The 18,954-nt window shown below is 40.9% G+C and overlaps 1 protein-coding gene across 1 annotated transcript in view; it reads right to left on the bottom strand.

Moving 5' to 3' along the window:
• SGK1 (serum/glucocorticoid regulated kinase 1) overlaps nt 1–17,042 on the bottom strand; it is a 111,523-nt gene extending 94,481 nt beyond the window's left edge. Inside the window, exon 1 of the mRNA XM_060167272.1 lies at nt 16,720–17,042. Coding sequence (XP_060023255.1) covers nt 16,720–16,788 — 69 coding nt within the window. The 5' untranslated portion in view covers nt 16,789–17,042. The remainder of the gene's footprint in view (nt 1–16,719) is intronic.
• Nucleotides 17,043–18,954: the final 1,912 nt, after the last annotated feature.

Genomic DNA, 18,954 nt, shown 5'->3' with positions numbered 1-18,954 from the left:
ACTATATAAATAATCAGTACTATATGTGATTCTTGATGTATTAGGTAACAAGGTTTAGAAGAGAACTGGTAACTACTGTAAACTTCTCAGTAATGATAATCATACACGATGTATTTAGTATCTTCAAAAATTGTCATGTGATATGAAAATATCTGTGATTTCTATTATTGATTAAATTACAGATCCTGGTGGTGCAGTGGTTGGGAGTCCGCCTGCCGATGCAGGGGACGCGGGTTCGTGCCCCGGTCCAGGAAGATCCCACATGCCGCGGACCGGCTGCGCCCGTGAGTCATGGCCGCTTGAGCCTGAGCGTCTGGAGCCTGTTGCTCTGCAACGGGAGAGGCCACAACAGTGAGAGGCCCGGGTACCAAAAAAAAAAAAAAAAAAAATTACAGATCCTGGTAATAATACTGTCATTTGTTGGTTTCATTCGTAACTGGAGGAAATACTAAAGTTCAGTTAGAATTTGGTGAAAATAAACTTGTAAGTCTTTCCATCCAAGTTCCTGGATTCCATCCATAGACATCTCTCTCCCTGCAAGGGGTCTGTAAACCCCAGCTGACGAGCCCCGGGATTGATGGCAGGATGGTGTAGGTGGAAAAAATTAAGTTACTCAACTTGCTTGGAGACCGGAATTCAGTGGATAAAGAAGGGGAAGGAGAAAGGGAAAGACATGAGGGGTGAGAGAATTAAGCAAGGGCCCAATTTAGTAAGTTTTATATGCAACAAAAAGGAATTAGGAATTTATTTTGAGAGCTATGATGAACCATTGAAATGTTTTAAGCACAGGTATAACAAGCTTTAACTTGTCTTCTAGAAAATTCTTCTAGACTGAAGTTTGGAGGGCTCCGTGGGGCAAGACTGACAGCAGGAGGCCACTTTGGCAGTGGTGGCAGCTCTCCAGGGAAGGATGGAGGTGGCCTGAGCTAGGAAAACAGCAGTGTGGACTCTCAGTAAGTAAGGGAAGTGGGAGCAGAAAGCTATTTAGAAGATAGTATTGACAAAAGTGGATTCCCTCCTACTCCCAGACCAAAGAATCTGACAATGCTAGCATGAAAATAAAGAACTCTATTTCCGTTTTCTGAAGTTCCTGCAGTAATAGATGTTGAGTATAAGATGTCCAGTGAAATACCACAATAGTTGCTAGAGAAGTGATGTGATGGAAAGAGACTCTCAAATGTAACCAACTGATGTGGGCCTTTCTTTCTGTGTGACCATGGGGAAGTTACATAACCTCTCTGATGCCCAGTATCCTTGTTGGTAAAAAAAAGGCTAAGGACTCCTGCATTCCTGAGTTGTGAGACACAGGGAGAAAGAAATCATTGAACATCTTCTAAATTAAGTGCTGTGAAAATGCTACTTGTGTTCCTATATTAAAATCAATCAGAAAAGGCTAATTATTACAAGTCAGTGTTTACTAAGAGTTGAAGAGCCATTTGAAGAAAGCAACCCGTACAATTTCTAGTAGCTGGTTAAGTGTCATGGATCAAATGGAACTACAGCTGACGCTGGAAAGAATGTGTAGAATTTAGCGAAGAGTAGGCTAAGGGTGAGGGGCGAGCAAAAGAAGGACTTTTCAGGTGGAAGAAGGGTAAGAATGACAAGATGGAGGCCCAGTTCCTGAGATAATAAAGGTGAAGAGTTATGCCAGGGAGTGTAGGGTATAAGGTATAAAGGATGCTGAACGTGTCCAGAATATGGAGGACTTTGAAAACTATCCAAAGCGGTCCGTTGACACTACAGTAAAACTCATAAAAAATATGGTCCCTAACATTATTTTACGCTTCTGTTTCATAAACCACTTAACAAAGATTTCCAATATGGAAAAAAGATTTCCACTTTGGAAATACTCAGTGTTTGGATATGTCTGTTTATTCTAGTTTCAGAGGAAGACTCAGACCAGTTCCTTCCGACAGGGTTTTGGAGCCTCTGGTAGCTTTTCTAATCCCTACGACTTTCTTTTGCCCTGAGGTAGGTGGGGATGAATAGTGTAATTTAAGTAAAGCAGATCAGCGTCCGCTGTTCTCACGAGGGTCCAAATACCTCAGTTCTTCACAAAATAAAATGCTTCTTTAATTCAAAAAACTAAAGTAAATCAAGAAAAGGAGAAAACTAAACCACAACAGGAGATATCTGAGAGGGTAAAAGAGTTTATTGCCACAGAGAAGGAGCCCAGCTTTTAATGTCAGGTTTGCCACTTCTCTGTAAGTCTCTGGGGAAGTTCTGTTCTCTTTCACTGCCTTTTTTCCTCAAGAAAACCGCACTACTATAGTCTGACTAAAGTGCTGTGATTTCTTCAGGGGACAGTCAAGGAGGTGAAAGGCGGGGAAGAGTAGATTTAGAGACGAGAGTAAAGACTTTATTAAAGAATTCATAAGATAGGGTGGTGGGCGTGGCTTGCACCAAGGCCCTGGAGATAAAGAGGGGGATTAAAAACAAAATCTGTTCTAGCGGTACACTCAGTAGGATGTGCTGATGAATTCATTGCATTGATGTTGGAAGAAAAGAAAGAGGAATAATGTTTAGGTTTCTGGCTCTAATGAATTAGTCGATGGTAATTTCAGTTCCTGAGCTGGGTAAAATTGGGGAAGGGGTAAAATTAGATAGGAAGGAAAATCAAGAGTTTAATTTTTGGACATGATTAATTCATGGTGTCCGTGAGACATTTGAATGGGAATATTAAGTAGGCAAGTGGGAATAGGAATCGGACATTTAGAGAACTGATTTTTTTTTTTTAATTAATTAATTTATTTTTGGCTATGTTGGGTCTTCGTTGCTATGCATGAGATTTCTCTAGTTGTGGCGAGCGGGGGCTACTCTTCTTTTGTGGTGCGTGGGCTTCTCATTGCGGTGGCTTCTCTTGCTGCGGAGCACGGGCTCTACACACGCAGGCTTCAGTAGTTGTGGTGCACAGGCTTAGTTGCTCCACAGCATGTGGTACCTTCCCGGACCAGGGCTTGAACCCATGTCCCCTGCACTGGCAGGATGATTCTTAACCACTGTGCCACCAGGGAAGTCCCGAGAACTGATAAATTTAAGAAAGACATATGGATTGTATTTAAAGTACAGGAATGAATTGTGCTGCAAGAGGAGGAAGGGGAGAGGAGGGAGGGTGTATGGGAAAGTGAGAAAGATAGAGAACCAGAGGGAGAGAGAAAAGAGAAAGAGACGGTGAGACAGGGAGACAGGCGAGTTAGCCAACCACTCAGACTGAGCCACTCCTACTCCTAGGATGGAGAGGAGGAGGAGCCTGAAAGGAGACTAAGAAATAGCCCAGAGGCAGGAGAAGAGCCTGGCCAGTGCTGTGCCGCAGGGCTTTTCATGGAAGGGTAGTCCACCTGGAGGCATGCGGAGAAAGGGAAAGTTGAGATGATGCATAAGTGTCCACACCACAAGAGAAATACCAAAGAGCTTGATCTTAGGGTTCAAACAGGGATGAAAATCCATTGCAATATAAGCTTTTGAGCCTTTAACAAGAAATATTTTCATGAAAGGGGGCCAAAAAAGAATTTTAAAGGTCATCTGAGTGTTCATGAGATACAAGGCGCTCTGATTTAGAATTTCAAGCTCATATCAATTCTTGGTTGGCAATGCAAGACAGATTAGAAAGGAAAACCTGGCATTAAAGTCAGATCGAATGTCATTAATAACTGATTACACGTTGGACCTGCGGGTTTGGGTATCTGTTCTTTCCTCAGTGCTTTGTGCACGTATAGCTAAGGAAGCAGAGTAATTTGGTGTCATTTGATTTAATGAGATCTTGGGTAAATGAAATATCATTTTGGTAATGAAGCTGGACCTCTGCAGTTGCTCTAGGGAGAAGTATCTATAGAAGATAAATTAATTATGTTCACTAATTCCTAAGCCGCTGGAAGCATCTAAATAACTCAATAAAAGTGTGAGTTTACTGATCATGCAGATGTCTTTTGAGAAATGACCTTTAAGCAATAAAATCCAAAAGCAAAGAGGTTTGAGAGCAGCATGTCTACAAGTAGACCCATGAGTAAAACCACAACTTACACCATAACGAAAAATGTAGAAAAGTAGGCTAGAAAGGTAGGTCATAATTTTGAGGTCTGTTTTGATAATATCTAACATGCTTTGAGGTCTAAGTATATACCAGGTACTGGGGCTAAATGCTTTATACATGTTATGTCATTTAATCCTCCCAACAGTTCTAAGAGCTAAGTGTTGTCATTAAACCCATTTTACGGATAAGTCAATAGGCTTAGAAATTTCCATAACTTGTCCAATGTTACAAAGCTGGTAAGAATGCAGGTAAGAATCCTACTGGCTTTGTCTGATCCCTATTAGGAGTCCTTAATAGCTTTTTCTTATAAGGGTTTGGGTGTTTCTTCTACTTTTTAGTGCAACTGAAAATGTTTTGATTTTAAAAGTTTAGAGATAAAATCAGTAAAATTGGACACAATTTGGAAAATTATGGCATGTCACAGTGGCACAAATAGGAACATTCAGCGGTTAGTAAAAGTAAATTGTCACTCTTCCCATTGAGAGGTGGAGTTTATGTCTCTACCTCTCCAATCTGAGCTGGCCCAGTGACTTTTTTAATGAATCAAATGCAGTGGAAATGATGCAGTAGGACTTCCAAGGCTGGGCCTTAGGAGACTGGCAGATTCCACTTCTTTCTTGGAGCCCATCCTCTTAGAAGCCACCGGCCCTCTAAGAAGTCTGACTGTCTTAAGCCCCTGATGCTGTGAGGAAGGCTAAGTTACATGGAGAGAGAAAGAGGCCAACAGAGGAGCAATGAGGCACTAGACACGAGAGTGAAGCTTTCTTGGGCTTTCCGGCCCAACCTAGACAGCAGCTGAATGCAGCCAAGGAATGACCCAGCCAGCATCATGGAGCAGAGCCATCCTAATAAGTCAATGTGAATTCCTAATCATAGAATCATAAGCAAAAAAAAAAAGTGGGGGTTGTTTTGATCACTAATTTTGGGGTACTTTTTGGGGGGTATTTTTTTATGCAACAATAAACAACATAAATTTAGTACGGTTTGATATGATTTGGAAAAATATACTCTACTTTGGGGGGACAGAGAGTAAACATTCCTATAGCTTTACTTTGCGTCCCAGTGGCTTACATAGGATAGCCGAGCTAATAAACCTACAGTTTAAACGTTAGCTCTGTTGTCCAGTGGTTAATTTCAGTAGGTCTGAGGCAAGCAGCATTTTCAAGAGGAAAAGCTAGCAGAGAAGCACTTTATAGCTTAGAAATACATTTCTTCTGTGCGTGCTGTATATCACCATAGTGATGTATTTGTGTAATCTTTAGCCACTTTTTTTTTTTTTTTTTTTTTTTTTTTGCGGTATGCGGGCCTCTCACTGTTGTGGCCTCTCCCATTGCGGAGCACAGGCTCCGGACGCGCAGGCTCAGCGGCCATGGCTCACGGGCCCAGCCGCTCCGCGGCATGTGGGATCTTCCCAGACCGGGGCACGAACCCGTGTCCCCTGCATCGGCAGGCAGACTCTCAACCACTGCGCCACCAGGGAAGCCCTAGTCACTTTTAATATTTGGAACTCGTCCCTGATAAGTCCTTTTTGCTTTTTTATTTATATTATATACCATCTACCTTACTTTTAAGACCATCTGAGGCAGATTACAATGAGATACGTATAACAAGAGAGTTACAATACAAACACAAGCTCAAAACCAAATTCAGCAACTGAGAAGTCATTTCTAAAGATTTGTCTAATTTGTTCAACTGAAATTTACCTTTAAATTTAGCTTTGAGTTTCCTGGCAACTGAGGCAAACCTGTGGGATTATATCATGCTAAGTGTGATTTCTTTCAGAGAAGAAAAATCTTTAGCCTACTGCTAAGTTATAAGGACAATTTATTAATGTGGATCTCTTCACAGGGAACAGTAAATGATAGAAAAGAAAACAGCTTCCAAAGAGATGTCATTTAGAATACAAATGTTTCTCAGACATGGAGTCTTCATATATGCCTCCGTTTAAAACAAAGCAGAATAAAATGTAAGGGACTTTTCATTTCAATGTGAGTTTTAAGATTAACTCCTCTCTCCTCTCCCCCATAATCAGAATTTCATAATATCCTATCTTTTTATTTGTTTCAATAGGATGTATTGATAACCCTCCAGGTACCAAGCCATGAGGGTATAACTGGAAGCAAAAGAGAGAGAAGGTCCCTGCCCTCATAGAGGTCATAGTCCAGGAGGATATTAATTAATGTAAAGGGCATTAATTAAATAGCTACACCAATATGTGATAACAGATTTATAGGTATCATGAAAAAAAGTACAAGGTGCTATAAAGAGTATATACATAACAGGGAGATGTGATCCAAGTTCTTGGGGATGGGGTAAGATGGGGAGACTAAAGGAAAATATAATTTTTTAAATTGTTTTTTGTTTGTTTGTTTGTTTGTTTTGCGGTACACGGGCTTCTCCCGGACCGGGACACGAACCCGTGTCCCCTGCATCGGCAGGTGGACTCTCAACCACTGTGCCACCAGGGAAGCCCTTCTTTTTTTTAATTGAAGTATAGTTGGTTTACAATATTGTGTTAGCTTTAGATGTACAGTAAAGTGATTCAGTTTATACACACACACACACACACACACACACACACATATTATTTTTCAGATTCTTTTGCCTTATAGATTATTACAAGATATTGAGTATTGTTCTCTGTGCTATATAGTAGGTCCTTGTTAAAGGAAAATATAATTTCTTTTTTTTTTTTTTTTGGAAAATATAATTTCTTATATCTGCATTCCTACCATAATACCTAACACATATAGGTGCTCAATTCATGTTGGCTGTTAATGATGATACTATTAAAAAAAAAAAAAAGGAGGCTTTTCAACACATTCTGAACCTATTGTTTGAAAGATAATGACTTTAGGAAAAAGGCATTGTTAGAAATTTTCCGATTTTTGGAAAAGAATAAAATACATAATACAAGAGATAACTGTCAAGATACCAGATAAAAAAATTCCATCTAATTGAGATTAGGTCTGAAGGGTTACTCTCAAATGCCTGATTTAATGTGTTCATTTTGGCCTGGAAGACTAATTATTAGCAATGGCCTCACCATAGTATTAGGCAAGGTGAGAAGGTGTGGGCCCTTTTACGTAGAAGCTGACTAATAGACAAATAAATTAGATATGACTGCTTTGCCAAAGCTGGTAAGCAAGGCCCTGTATACAGTAAGTGCCAGGTCCTGGTTCTTACTATGTAACATTTAATCTTTGAGGTTAAGTGGTTGGAAGAGGAAGCAATTATATTGATGTTCTTTGGAGAAATTCATTTACAGAACTTTTTTTATTTTAGTTGTAAGCTTTTTTTTGCCTTTTAAATTTTTTAATGAACTTCATTTTTTAGTATAGTTTTAGATTTACAGAAAAACTGAGGCAATGGAGAGTTCCCATATACATATACCCAATTTCCCCATTATTAGCATCTTACATTGATATAGTACATTCATTACAATTAATGAACCAATATTGATACATCATCAGTTGTAAGTTTCTGATGCTGTATTAGACATCTTATCAGCCATATAGCTCCTCAAGCTTTATTACATAACATTTAGCAGCACTTTTTTCCCAGTTACTATTCCCACTTCTAACACATCACCACTGTTTTTTTTGTTTTGTTTTGTTTTTGGCTGCATTGGGTCTTTGCAGTGCGCAGGCTTCTCTTGCTGCAGAGCACAGGCTCTAGGTGCACGGGCTTTAGTAGTTGCAGCACGTGGGCTCAGTAGTTGTGGCACATAGGCTTAGTTGCTCCGTGACATGTGGGATCTTCCCAGACCAGGGATTGAACCCGTGTCCCCTGCATTGGCAAGCGGATTCTCAACCACTGCACCACCAGGGAAGTCCTCACCATCTTTTTTTTTTTTTTGCGGTACACAGGCCTCTCACTGTTGTGGCCTCTCCCGTTGCGGAGCACAGGCTCTGGACTCACAGGCTCAGCGGCCGTGGCTCACGGGCCTAGCCGCTCCGCGGCATGTGGGGTCTTCCCGGACCGGGGCACGAACCCGTGTCCCCTGCATCGGCAGGCGGACTCTCAACCACTTCGCCACCAGGGAAGCCCCTCACCATCTTTTTAAAAACATATTCTTGTGTGCCAAACCTCTCTGTCTCACCTGATACTCTCCAGTGTTATAGATTTTCTGCAATATTTTGCTTCCTAGAATTTGCAAATAATTTTAACAAAGTAAAAATTTATACCTTAGAGCCCATCCTATTGGGATGTTCCTCCATTTCAGATATAACTGAAGTTTCAATGATAAGGAAAAACTTCTGTTATGGGTTGAACTGTGTCCCCCTCAAATTATTATATTGAAGTCCTGACCATAGAGCCTCAGAATGTGAACTTATTTGGAGATAAAGTCTTAACAGAAGTAACCAAGTTAAAATAAGGTGGTCCCTAGTTCAACTTACTAGTGTCCTTATAAGAAAGGAAAATTTGGACAGATACATGTGGAGGGAAGACATATAGAGAAGATGGCCATCTACAAGCCCAGAAGAGAGGCCTGGATAAGAGCCCTCAAGAGGAACCAACTCTGCTGACCCCTTCTTCTGAAGCTTCAAGCTTCTAGAACAGTGAGGCAATACATTTCTACTGTTTAAGCCACTCAGTACACGGAACTTTGTTACAGCAGCCTTAAGAAACTAATGCAAACTCTATTTCCCCATGAAAATCAAAGATAGTTTCTGGAAGCTTTTTTTACTTCTCACCAAGAGATGAATTAGAAATTTTATAATCTACCTCCATGAATTAAGTGCCGTGGATGTCTTTGATATCTCTTAACTCCTTAAGCTTTGTAATCCCATTAAACATATTCTTCAGTAAACTACCAATATATTCATTCAGCTTTTCTGGTTAATCACAGTAAAATTGATGTACAAGATATGGGTATTCATATATCAAGCCCTCCCATTTGTTACAAGGATATTAAAAAAATTATTTACATCTAGCATCATAAAAATGCCAAACTAGTCATCAAAATAGAACACAGTTTAGAGTTCAGTGCTCAAATCTAGTTTCTACCAAGCCTGACCAAACAAAAACAGCATTTCACTACCTGCGTTAAAGTATTTTAATTCATTAAGGCCTTGGGTTCTAGTTCTTCACTTTTATGTGTTGCTATGGCACTATTGAAAGCAGTGGAAAACACACCAAGGTTTTCTTAAATTCTTAATCTCTCTTTATCAATACCCTCTCTGTTTAACTGAGTTTTGTTATTACAATTACACCTTCTCCCCAAGCCCTTTTAATTGTTTTTATCGATCCATTAAACATATATTATCGATATATGTTATATATACATAACATATATTATTGATATATTATATATATAACATTTTTATTGTTACATATATTTTATTGTTATATATTGTTCCTTTTTAATGTCTTTGCTTTTACTCTACCTCTCCACTGTTTTGCTCCTTAGCTTTCCTTGAATCTTTTTAACTACTCTAGAAGCTATATACTCACAGTTTTCTTTCTTACACTTTTTTTTTCTACAATATAACCCGAATTATCACAGATCTAGAAAGATTCAGGGTTCAAAGGAAATTCGGTCAATTTTCAGAAAAAGCATTCTATAGAAAAGATGATGTTTGTAACGAAAAACATTGAAAATACATATTTTTACTTATCAATTAACTTTGATTTTTTTTCCTTCTTGGTATATTTTAATATTGATCCTACAAAGATTTGAGTCTTAAAGTGTTTTAACTATCTTGGGGCCCTTTTCACCTTGCTATTTTTAGAAACTAAAATCTTGGAGCTGTCAGGATCTTCCATGCTGGCCGATTTCACTCTAACAGCCTCAGAGATGGCAAGATATTCCTGAAGCATTGGGTTAGAAGAACATGGGTTCTCTGTTCTCCATGGAAGATGAATCTAGGGGTATTTCATATCAGGTTTTTCTCTCTTTGGCCTTGATGTGCGCTTACCCTCCAGAGACAGAAGAGAAAGAGAGGGAGAGGGGTGGAGGGAGAAAAAAAAAGAGAAAAGAAGAAGAAAAAGAAAAGGAGGAAGAAGAGGAAGAGAGAAGAGTAAAAGAAAAGAAACTTAGGACCGGTCATTCCCCAAACAAATGGCATTTTGGGTGAATGCCCTGACCTAGGAGGAAAAAAGAGACCAAGGTGACCCCAAAGTTATAAAAATAGCTCAGCGAACTCTTCCCAGAAAAATGTCACAGCAGGCTCTGGAAGGCAATTAGAGTAATATTTTGGCATCTTGAACCACCAAGGGGAAGAGTCTCCTACCGTCCTAGTTACAGCCCTGATTTTCATTTCCCTTTGTTGTAAATACTTATGAAATCATTTTAGAATGCTGCGAAGAAATAGGTGTGAGAGAAAACAAACTCTAATAGTAATCCTTTCTGCAAACGCCAGAGCCGCTGCAGAAGGAAGCTGAGGCAGCACCCAGCTCGCTTGGCTGTCTGCTCTCCCCATTGTCCTCCTCCTGCCTCCTTCTCCTTTTCCTCCCACACAGAGCTTTTAAAATTTGCCAGCTCACTGTGCAGGCTGCCAGAGGAACCTGGCCAATTGCTTGGTCCGCCTGCCCTTAGACCAAGGACCTGGAGAGGTGTTTGCAACTGCCCTTCTTTCTTTTTTAAAAAAAATAATTAATTTATTTATTATTTTGATTTTTAATTGCATTGGGTCTTCGTTGCTGCACGCGGGCTTTCTCTACTTGCGGCAAGCGGAGTCTACCTTTCGTTGTGGTGCGCGAGCTTCAGTAGTTGTAACACATGGGCTCAGTAGTTGTGGCTCGCGGGCTCAGTAGTTGTGGCTTGAGAGCTCAGGTTCAGTAGTTGTGGCTTACGGGCTTAGTTGCTCCGCGGCATGTGCGACCTTCCCAGACCAGGGCTTGAACCCGTGTCCCCTGCATTGGCAGGCGGGTTCTTAACCACTGCGCCACCAGGGAAGTCCTTCATGGGCTTTCTTGAGAGCTGCTGGGGTGACAAATACCTGATACTCCTTACCTGCGTCCTATGGTAGTGAAGAGTAATCCCCCAGCACAGCCAAGCCTAGCCAGTCCCTGCTCCAGTCCAAACCCTCTAAGACTCACTGTTCAAAGCAGAAAAGCCCTCTTGAGTTCAAACTTTTCTTCACACTCAGTAGCTCCTAAGATCACATTGAAAAATGAGGAAAAACAATAACTGGGAAAATATTTTAAGGATTCTAGGTGGGAGAATACATAATGCATAATGTATAGTGTTGAAATCAGTGATTTATATTAATATAAAATCAAAAGAGATTAGTAAGTCATGACTATGTCTGTCTTGTTTGTCCTGACAGGAAAAGCATTACAGAAAAGGAGTTATGGTGTGGTCATTGCTCATTAAATGATCTGAGTTCAAGTTTCCCTGCCAGCTGCTAAGGGTAGTGACAACATGTCTTCGAATCAGATTTAAGTTATTTTTCAAAGTCTTCATTTATATATAATTCATATTCAAACACAGAGAGAACTAAAATACATTAGATCCCTAAGCCGTTCAACTATCTCAAGACAGAAGAAAGTGGAGGAGGAGGACAAGGCAACGAATTAGGGACCAGTTAATGTAAGGATTCATTTATTCATTTTATTCATACGTTCATTTAACAAATATGGTTTGACTGGTAGGGGATATAGTGAACAAGGTTATGGGTTCTCTGTCCTTAAGGACCTTTCTGCCCTGTGGGAGATCCAGGTGGGCCCTAAGATTACAGTGCACTGTGACTGGGGCTGTGCGCTGTGCTGTCGAGTGCACACAGGAGGGACTCAAAGGGCTCAGATTTTAGCTACTTCTGAAGACAGCACAGTAGAAGCCATTGGAATCTCCACCATGGTTCCAGGAAGTATGATCAAATATATCTTGGAGAAATCTGACGCAGACTTCTGATTCCTACAGCCCTGAGGAGTCGTGTGGGAAATGTAATTCTCCACAGCTATGACCACCACCACCACCCCTGCCCCCCCCACCCCCCGCGCCCCACCAAGTAATCGTCTCTGGATCATCTTCATAGATGATCCAGTGGGAAGGGCTAACCCTGAAGCGGTGTTAGCCTCATAGCCATTCACTCCAGTGGGTCAAATGGAAATACTGGTGGTGCTAAAGCTGACTGCCTGAGTTTGTATTCTGGCTACACCTCTTCCTAGCACCATGACCTTGGACCAGTTACTTAACTTCTCTGACTCAGTGTCCTTGGCTGTGAAATGGGCATAATGGAGTGACTGTGCCGATTACATGAGTAAAGTGCTGCACTAGTAAGGCCTGACCCTTAGTAAACACTCAGTAAACTCTAGCCTCCTGAGAAGACATAAAGCGTTTCACATAAGAAAAGGACCTTTGTTATCATTCTAATTCAGTTGCTTTAAGCAGACATAATAGAAGAGTAAAGGGAAATAAGATGTAAAGGGATGCGGTGTATGAAACAGTGGTGGAGAATAACCACGTCAGGGATGTTAATTTCATCTCTCAGCTCTGCTAGAGGAAACGTCATAACCAGGCTGAAACCCTTTGATTTGCTTTGCTCCCCATCATTTTTAGAGAAGGGAGGAAGCTAGGGCCATCAGACCTCTTCATGTCTCTTCTGACCACGCTGGATTGTTTGACGTCACAGACAGGAAGTACAGCAGTGAAGGATACAGACTCCGCAGCCAGATGTTTTGACCCAAACCCTAACTCTGCCATGAGCTACCTGTATGATGTAAGACTATTTCCTCCTCCTCGGCCCACCTCACCTTCTTCATCTGTGATATTGGGATAATAATAATATCTCCCTTAGACTTTTCATGTTTGAGAAATTAAATATGTAATATATGAAAGCCTCTTAGAACAGTGGTCAGTGATATTAGTGCTGTATAAGTGATAGTTACTATAAAATGTGTCATTAGTAAAGAACAATGCAAGGGATTGCTCAAAAGCATAAAAGTATCACTTAGTGAGTCGAGACAAGTTTGACAAGAATTGTGTCCTGTCAAAGTTGGTGGTCATGAGGCAGTTAGCTCTAGGAAGACAAGAGCTGGATTTTGTCCCTACTCTGTTTGCTAAAAAAAATATGAATAGTAAGGCATAAAGCACTGAACTACTTTGAGAGCATAATAAAGAGGAAAGCACACTTGATTTGGAAGTGAAAACCCTACCTGTGAGCGGTGGTTGGCCTCATTTTAATTTGAGTAAGTGATTCACCTGCCAAGCACTCAGTTTCTACATCTTTAAAATAGGGAGGTCAATGGAAGAATTTCTAAGGTGCATTCCAAACCCAAAATTCCATACGGGTTAGTTATCCTTTGAAATGTTACAAAAGATGTATAGAAGTCTTTTTACATACCTAGCATATTTCCAAAATGGATTATCAAGTTGAAGATAACGTCATTTGTTGGTGTTTTCTGAGTTATAATGCGAGAATCTGAACCATGAGCAAATCTTTAAATCCATGAAAATGGATTATCTTTAGCAAACATGATAACTTCTAAAGCTCTTGGATTGTAACAATAAAGATGATAAGGACATTTTTGCATTCATCTTAAACAAATTTTTCAGAAATTCTAAGAATACAACATAATCCATTGACATCTAATGTTAACTTATCATTAACACGGAGAGAATGAAAGCAGAACTCTTACTGAGGTGAGCTTAGCAATTCTCAACTAAAGCTGATTTAGTTGAGCTTTTAAGACATGAGCGTGGAAAGCATCAATCCAAAGGATTTGGGGAAACTATAGCACCGGGAATGTCTTTCTTCAGATTGTGTTCCTTGAAGCTGGGTTCCCCATAGCTGCCTCGGTCACGACTGAGGGTTGGAAAGGAGCTTCGAGAGACATCAACTGAGGACTGGCTGCCTTCATAGGTTTTATAAATTGTGTAATGGCATAAAGATTTCATTTGGGGAAAGAAAAGATTCTGTTATGGAAAAAAAAAAAGGTGGGAGCATAATTTTGTTTGTTTGTTTTTAAATATTTATTTATTTACTTTGGTTGTGCCATAGCTTATTTGTGGCACGAGGGACCTTCATTGCCACCTGCGAGATCTTTGTTGAGGCATGTGGGATCTTTTCTTTTTTTTAGTTGCAGCATGTGGGATCTAGTTCCCTGACCAGGGATTGAACTCGGGGCCGCCTACAATAAGAGGGCAGAGTCTTAACCACTGGAGCACCAGGGAGGGAAGTCCCTAGGAGCATGATTTGAATTAGAAAGTCTGGATTAAGAATATGTGCTTTGGGTCAAAGAAAGTTTGAATTTTGGCTCTGCTACTTTTTAGCTAAGTGATCTTGGGCTAGTTGTTTAATCTCTTTTAAGCCATCCTTTGCACATTTAATAAGCTTTCTTACTTCATAGGGTGGCTATGAGGATTTAAAGAGCTAACACATATAAAGCACTTGACCCATAACTTGGAGAACAAAGTAAGCACTCAATAAATGCTGCTACACTTACTATCCTAAATGAACGATAGGGTGGATCGTTCTGCCTTCCCTTTTTGCTACCTTCTTACGCTCCTTTTGAAATGTCTCAGAGGCATAGAAAACACTGTTGAAGCTTTCTGCCATCAGAATTTGGGTCCAAACCTCCATGTGTTTTAGTAAGCCCTCAAAAACCTATGGCTTTTTTTCCAAGATCTATTCATAGTTTAACGTGGGCACAAAGGTTCACTTTGTAAGACTGTCTAAGTAGGGTAAAAATAAAATGTGCAGAAATGTGTGGAACTTCAACAATAAAATATAAGAAAAATGGATTATTCTTAGCTGAAAACAAAGGCATTCTAATATATAAATGTATATGCATAGAAAAGATCTGGAAAGGATAGACACCAACACAGTAACAACAGTTACCTCTGGAGAAGGGAGGAGGAGGGATTTACCTGGATATTATCTTAGTGTTTTACACATTTATTTACATATGAGCTGTGTAAATAAAGATCCCAAACAAACAAGCAAACAAATGAAAAGCAAAACCTAAAGCAAAGTCATCGTACAAACTGAAAAGAACTTTCAGAAAAGAGAACGTATGGACAAGAATCAAGGACTTTATTCTTAGGGCCATCCATGACTTGACACAAAGTCATATTCTGCTTAGTTCCATCCTTGAAGAGTACGGACAGCAGGAGGGGGCATTTCTGATCCTATCTCCAGCAAGTGATAGACCCAGGTTCAAAGGCAGATGAAGCTGCCAGCCGGATATCTTGGTGTAAAGTTCTTTCTCTCTGCAAGTACTCAGATTAGACATCAGTACCCTGGTTAGTTCTTTGTCAAATCCAAGGTCTACAGAGGCACCAACTGAAGGCTATTGGTAAATCATGCTCTTAAGCAAAAAAAACTAGACAGTAAATTAATATTGTTATTAGTACATTTCGATAGCAAAGAAAATAAGAGAAAACCTAAAAAAATCAACTTGAGTCTCCTCTAGTGGGAGACCTTGCCTGCTGCTGGGGCTTCAGGAGCAGCGGCCAGGGCAGCGTGGGTTTTGCTTTGGTTTTAATGCATACATTTTGGTCCGTGGACTTTAGGGAAGATTTTGCCTTACTGATGAGAATTCAGTCACAGGCGTGTGGGAACCTGTGTTAGCCCTCTGGCCTGGCCTGACACGCTGTTCCCAGCCCTGCCTTCCCAGCTTGCCCACTTGGTGTAGGAGGTAGTCCAGCCCAGTGTATAATTCACTGTGTGCTGCTGCTGGTTTAAGTGAAGGGCTAATGTTTCAGGAGCAGCACAGAAAAGACCTGAATGAAGGGACAGAATGAATGAAGAGAGCCATTTTGATGGAATTGCCCCAGGGTATTAAATAAGCTGGGCAGCTGGGGACTGGAGGAAGCTTCTGTTGCTAAAGAAACTCTCCATAAGAGTGTCAGTCATCAGTTGCTTAGCAATCATTCATTTCTTACCTCCCACTTGTGTATAAATTTGCAGATTTACGCAGACCACCAGTGGGACCATTACAATGAACTGAGTTTATTGTGAAACACACAAAAAAGAACCCCCCCTCTATTTTATTTTATTATTTTTTTTGCTCACTTACAAGCAATGTAATGTTAACTCTCTGAATAGAACAAGGAATTCAAGAAATAAAAGTATACAGCAGCATAACCCCATATTATCACTTGAATTCAGACTGCCCACAAAAAAGAAAGGCAGTTGTACCAAGTAAAATTGAGGCATTCTTGAAATAGAGGATTTAAAATGCTGGATTCTATCATTTCTGTAAAAGGTCATTCTAGTCCTTTGCTATTTTTACCATAGATAGAGACTCAGCAAGTTATTGGCTGGACGGATTTGGAAAGCTAGAAGCTGCTGCTTCTGAGGCAGGAAGATGATAATGCAGCACTTGACACTGAGTGAATGAAAGGTGTGGGAAAAGTTGAAGCCTTCAAAGATAACAGAGAGCAAGAGTGCGCTACTGAATTAGTCCCTGACTAAATTGCTAGCCGTAACTCTACCCAGGCCAATTCTCTTTGAAACTGCTTGTAACCTTGTGGCTTTGATTGAGAAATTCCCATTCCCAGCTCTAAACCTTCCTTAAGACATCTCAGCCCAACCCCCTTCTCCCAAAGCAACTCTTCGGGGCCCCCACCCGCAAATTTGTATCAAGGCAGGTATATTTCCTAGCTGGACCACTGCTACCAGACACGCGGCTTCCATTCAGGGCTCTGCAACTGAACCTTAGGCTTACCTCAGGCAAGCAATCAAAGGCATTTCAGACAAGAGCAGAAAACAAAAGAAACAGACAAAACCTGTCCTTACCCGCTTCTTAAAAAATTGGAAGGCTGAGCATTTCTTGACTGGGAATCCATTCATGTCTTTGTTTACCATCTTCCACAGTGGGGAGTTCACAGTTATAGATCCAGGGTGGCACCTGCCTGGTCAATGCATCTGGTTCTCGGTGTGCCTCCTGGAGATAGTTAACGAAGACCGAGCGTGATGGAGAATCTAGCAGGGCTCAGGTTTTCACTCACACATTCTGCAGCACTGGCTACTGCAGCAACCTCTCCGCACTCTCAGTTGTCACCGGCAGTGGCTCTTCTCTTTCCATCATTGCTCCGAAACGCAGGCATCACCGCCACAGGACCCCGGGATGCAGCGGATTCCGGGGAGAGGCTCCTGCTGCCGCGGAGCCGGAGAAGGGCACCCGCTGCGCGGCCCCAGCTACCTGGCCGCTCTGCGGCGGGTGCACTGGGCGAGTCGCTCTGCTCCAGGTGATGAGTTCTGGAGGCTGCTGGAGAGGAGAGCTCGTTTTGATTGTGCAAGTTCCAGTGGGAGCTGTAGTTAAGTAGCTGAGAGAAGGAGTAAGAAAGACCAGAAGCCAGAGGGAGGGAGGGAGAGCCGCGCCACAAAAGCAGAGGGAGAGAGAAAGCAATGCTGGAAGCAATTCACGAATATCTGAGCAGCGGATGGAGAGAAGGCACCAGCGCAGGAAGCGCTGAAAAGCAGTTGACTCCCCTTGGGAGGGTTACTTTAACAGCTTTTTTCTTTTCTTTTTGTTGTTAAGGCCATTTAAATCAAACTTTCATACAAAATGCAGAACGTTTTTATTTTATGCTCATTGAAATTCTGTTGATATGTATTCCTGGGGAAAAAAGGCTCTCAGTGGAAACGTAATCAAATTTATTCCTGATCTGTCCAAATGTGGAGAAAAATGAAATAAAGTACAAGTGTACATATAACAATTGATGATCTCTCATTACGTAGGACCTTTCTAGTGTCCTCTTCCTACTTGTCGTAATACAGTGGGCAACCGTGAACGTAATTGTGTGTGTGTGTGTTTTCCACTAAAGGCGTCTGCTTAAAGAACGCAATGGGCATATATCCAAAGTGTTTTATGCAAAAACTACAAAGAGCATTACCCAAAAGTATTACTGAATCCATTTGACGGAGAGGAAGGACTCACAGTGAATAACCTATACCCCATCAAGGGAAAAACTATCCCCCCCACTATACTTTTTACTCGTTATTCTTTGCACATTACATTCATTTTAAAAAGCCATGTAATTTGTGTGTGGCTTATTTTTCCATTTTTACTTTTTCATGTTGATATTTTATGAGGATTTTAAACAGTTGATAGCTAAATAGAGCAAAGAAAATAATCTTGGCATCTGTCAACTGGGCACTACTACATCAGTGTGTGGCTTTCTGCCCATCACATGACCTCACACGCCCCTCAGACCGTGTCTCATCCATGAAAGGGAGGCAATCACTCATTCATTCACTCACTCCTTCACTTATCTAGTCATTCACTGGTTTGCCGTGTCATTCTACGTATCCATTAAATCAGATCCCAAAGCAGCAAGTGTCCCCAGGAGGTAGGGCCTTTTCAATGTCACCACGAAGGAATACAATGAATAAATAAAGGAAAGGCACAAAGTCTACTTGATAAAACAAATGGCCAGGTCATTAAAAACAATGTACCTAACACTGTTAACATATTTATATGACAGTCTATGGCAAGAGGAGAAACATACAGGTTAACTGGGGAAAAGATGCACTGATTTCATTGAATTGGAATATAAACCTTTATAGCTGGATCAGGTTTTCTTGGGAATAACCATGAACTCTTGTTAGCTAAATGCTTTGAGATTTCCAAAAGAAAATGCAGCACAACCAAATGACGGCATGATGATTGAGGAAAAATAAACTATTCATTTTAGAGAGATACGTTAAGCTGTCCGAGATGCCAGGGGTTATATTATTTAATCTCCAACATTGATAGCTTTTTGTGGTTCTTCTGAAGAGTTCATTAAAATTCTGGTAGTTCGAAGAGAATTTCTTTTCTTTTCTTTTTTTTTTTTTTTTTGGCTGTGCCGGGCGGCTTGCAGGATCTCAGTTCCCTGACCAGGGGTTGAACCAGGGCCACAGCAGTGAAAGCCCAGAATCCTAACCACTAGGCCACTAGGGAACTCCCCAAAGAGAATTTTTTTTTTTTTTTTTTTTTTTGGCTGTATTGGGTCTTCGTTGCTGTGTGCAGGCTTTCTCTAGTTGTGG

This window comes from Lagenorhynchus albirostris, chromosome 12, assembly GCF_949774975.1.
Source record: "Lagenorhynchus albirostris chromosome 12, mLagAlb1.1, whole genome shotgun sequence".
Taxonomy (NCBI): Eukaryota; Metazoa; Chordata; class Mammalia; order Artiodactyla; family Delphinidae; genus Lagenorhynchus; species Lagenorhynchus albirostris.
Note: the sequence above shows the minus strand (reverse complement) of the source record. Positions and strands in the feature narration are given on the sequence as shown.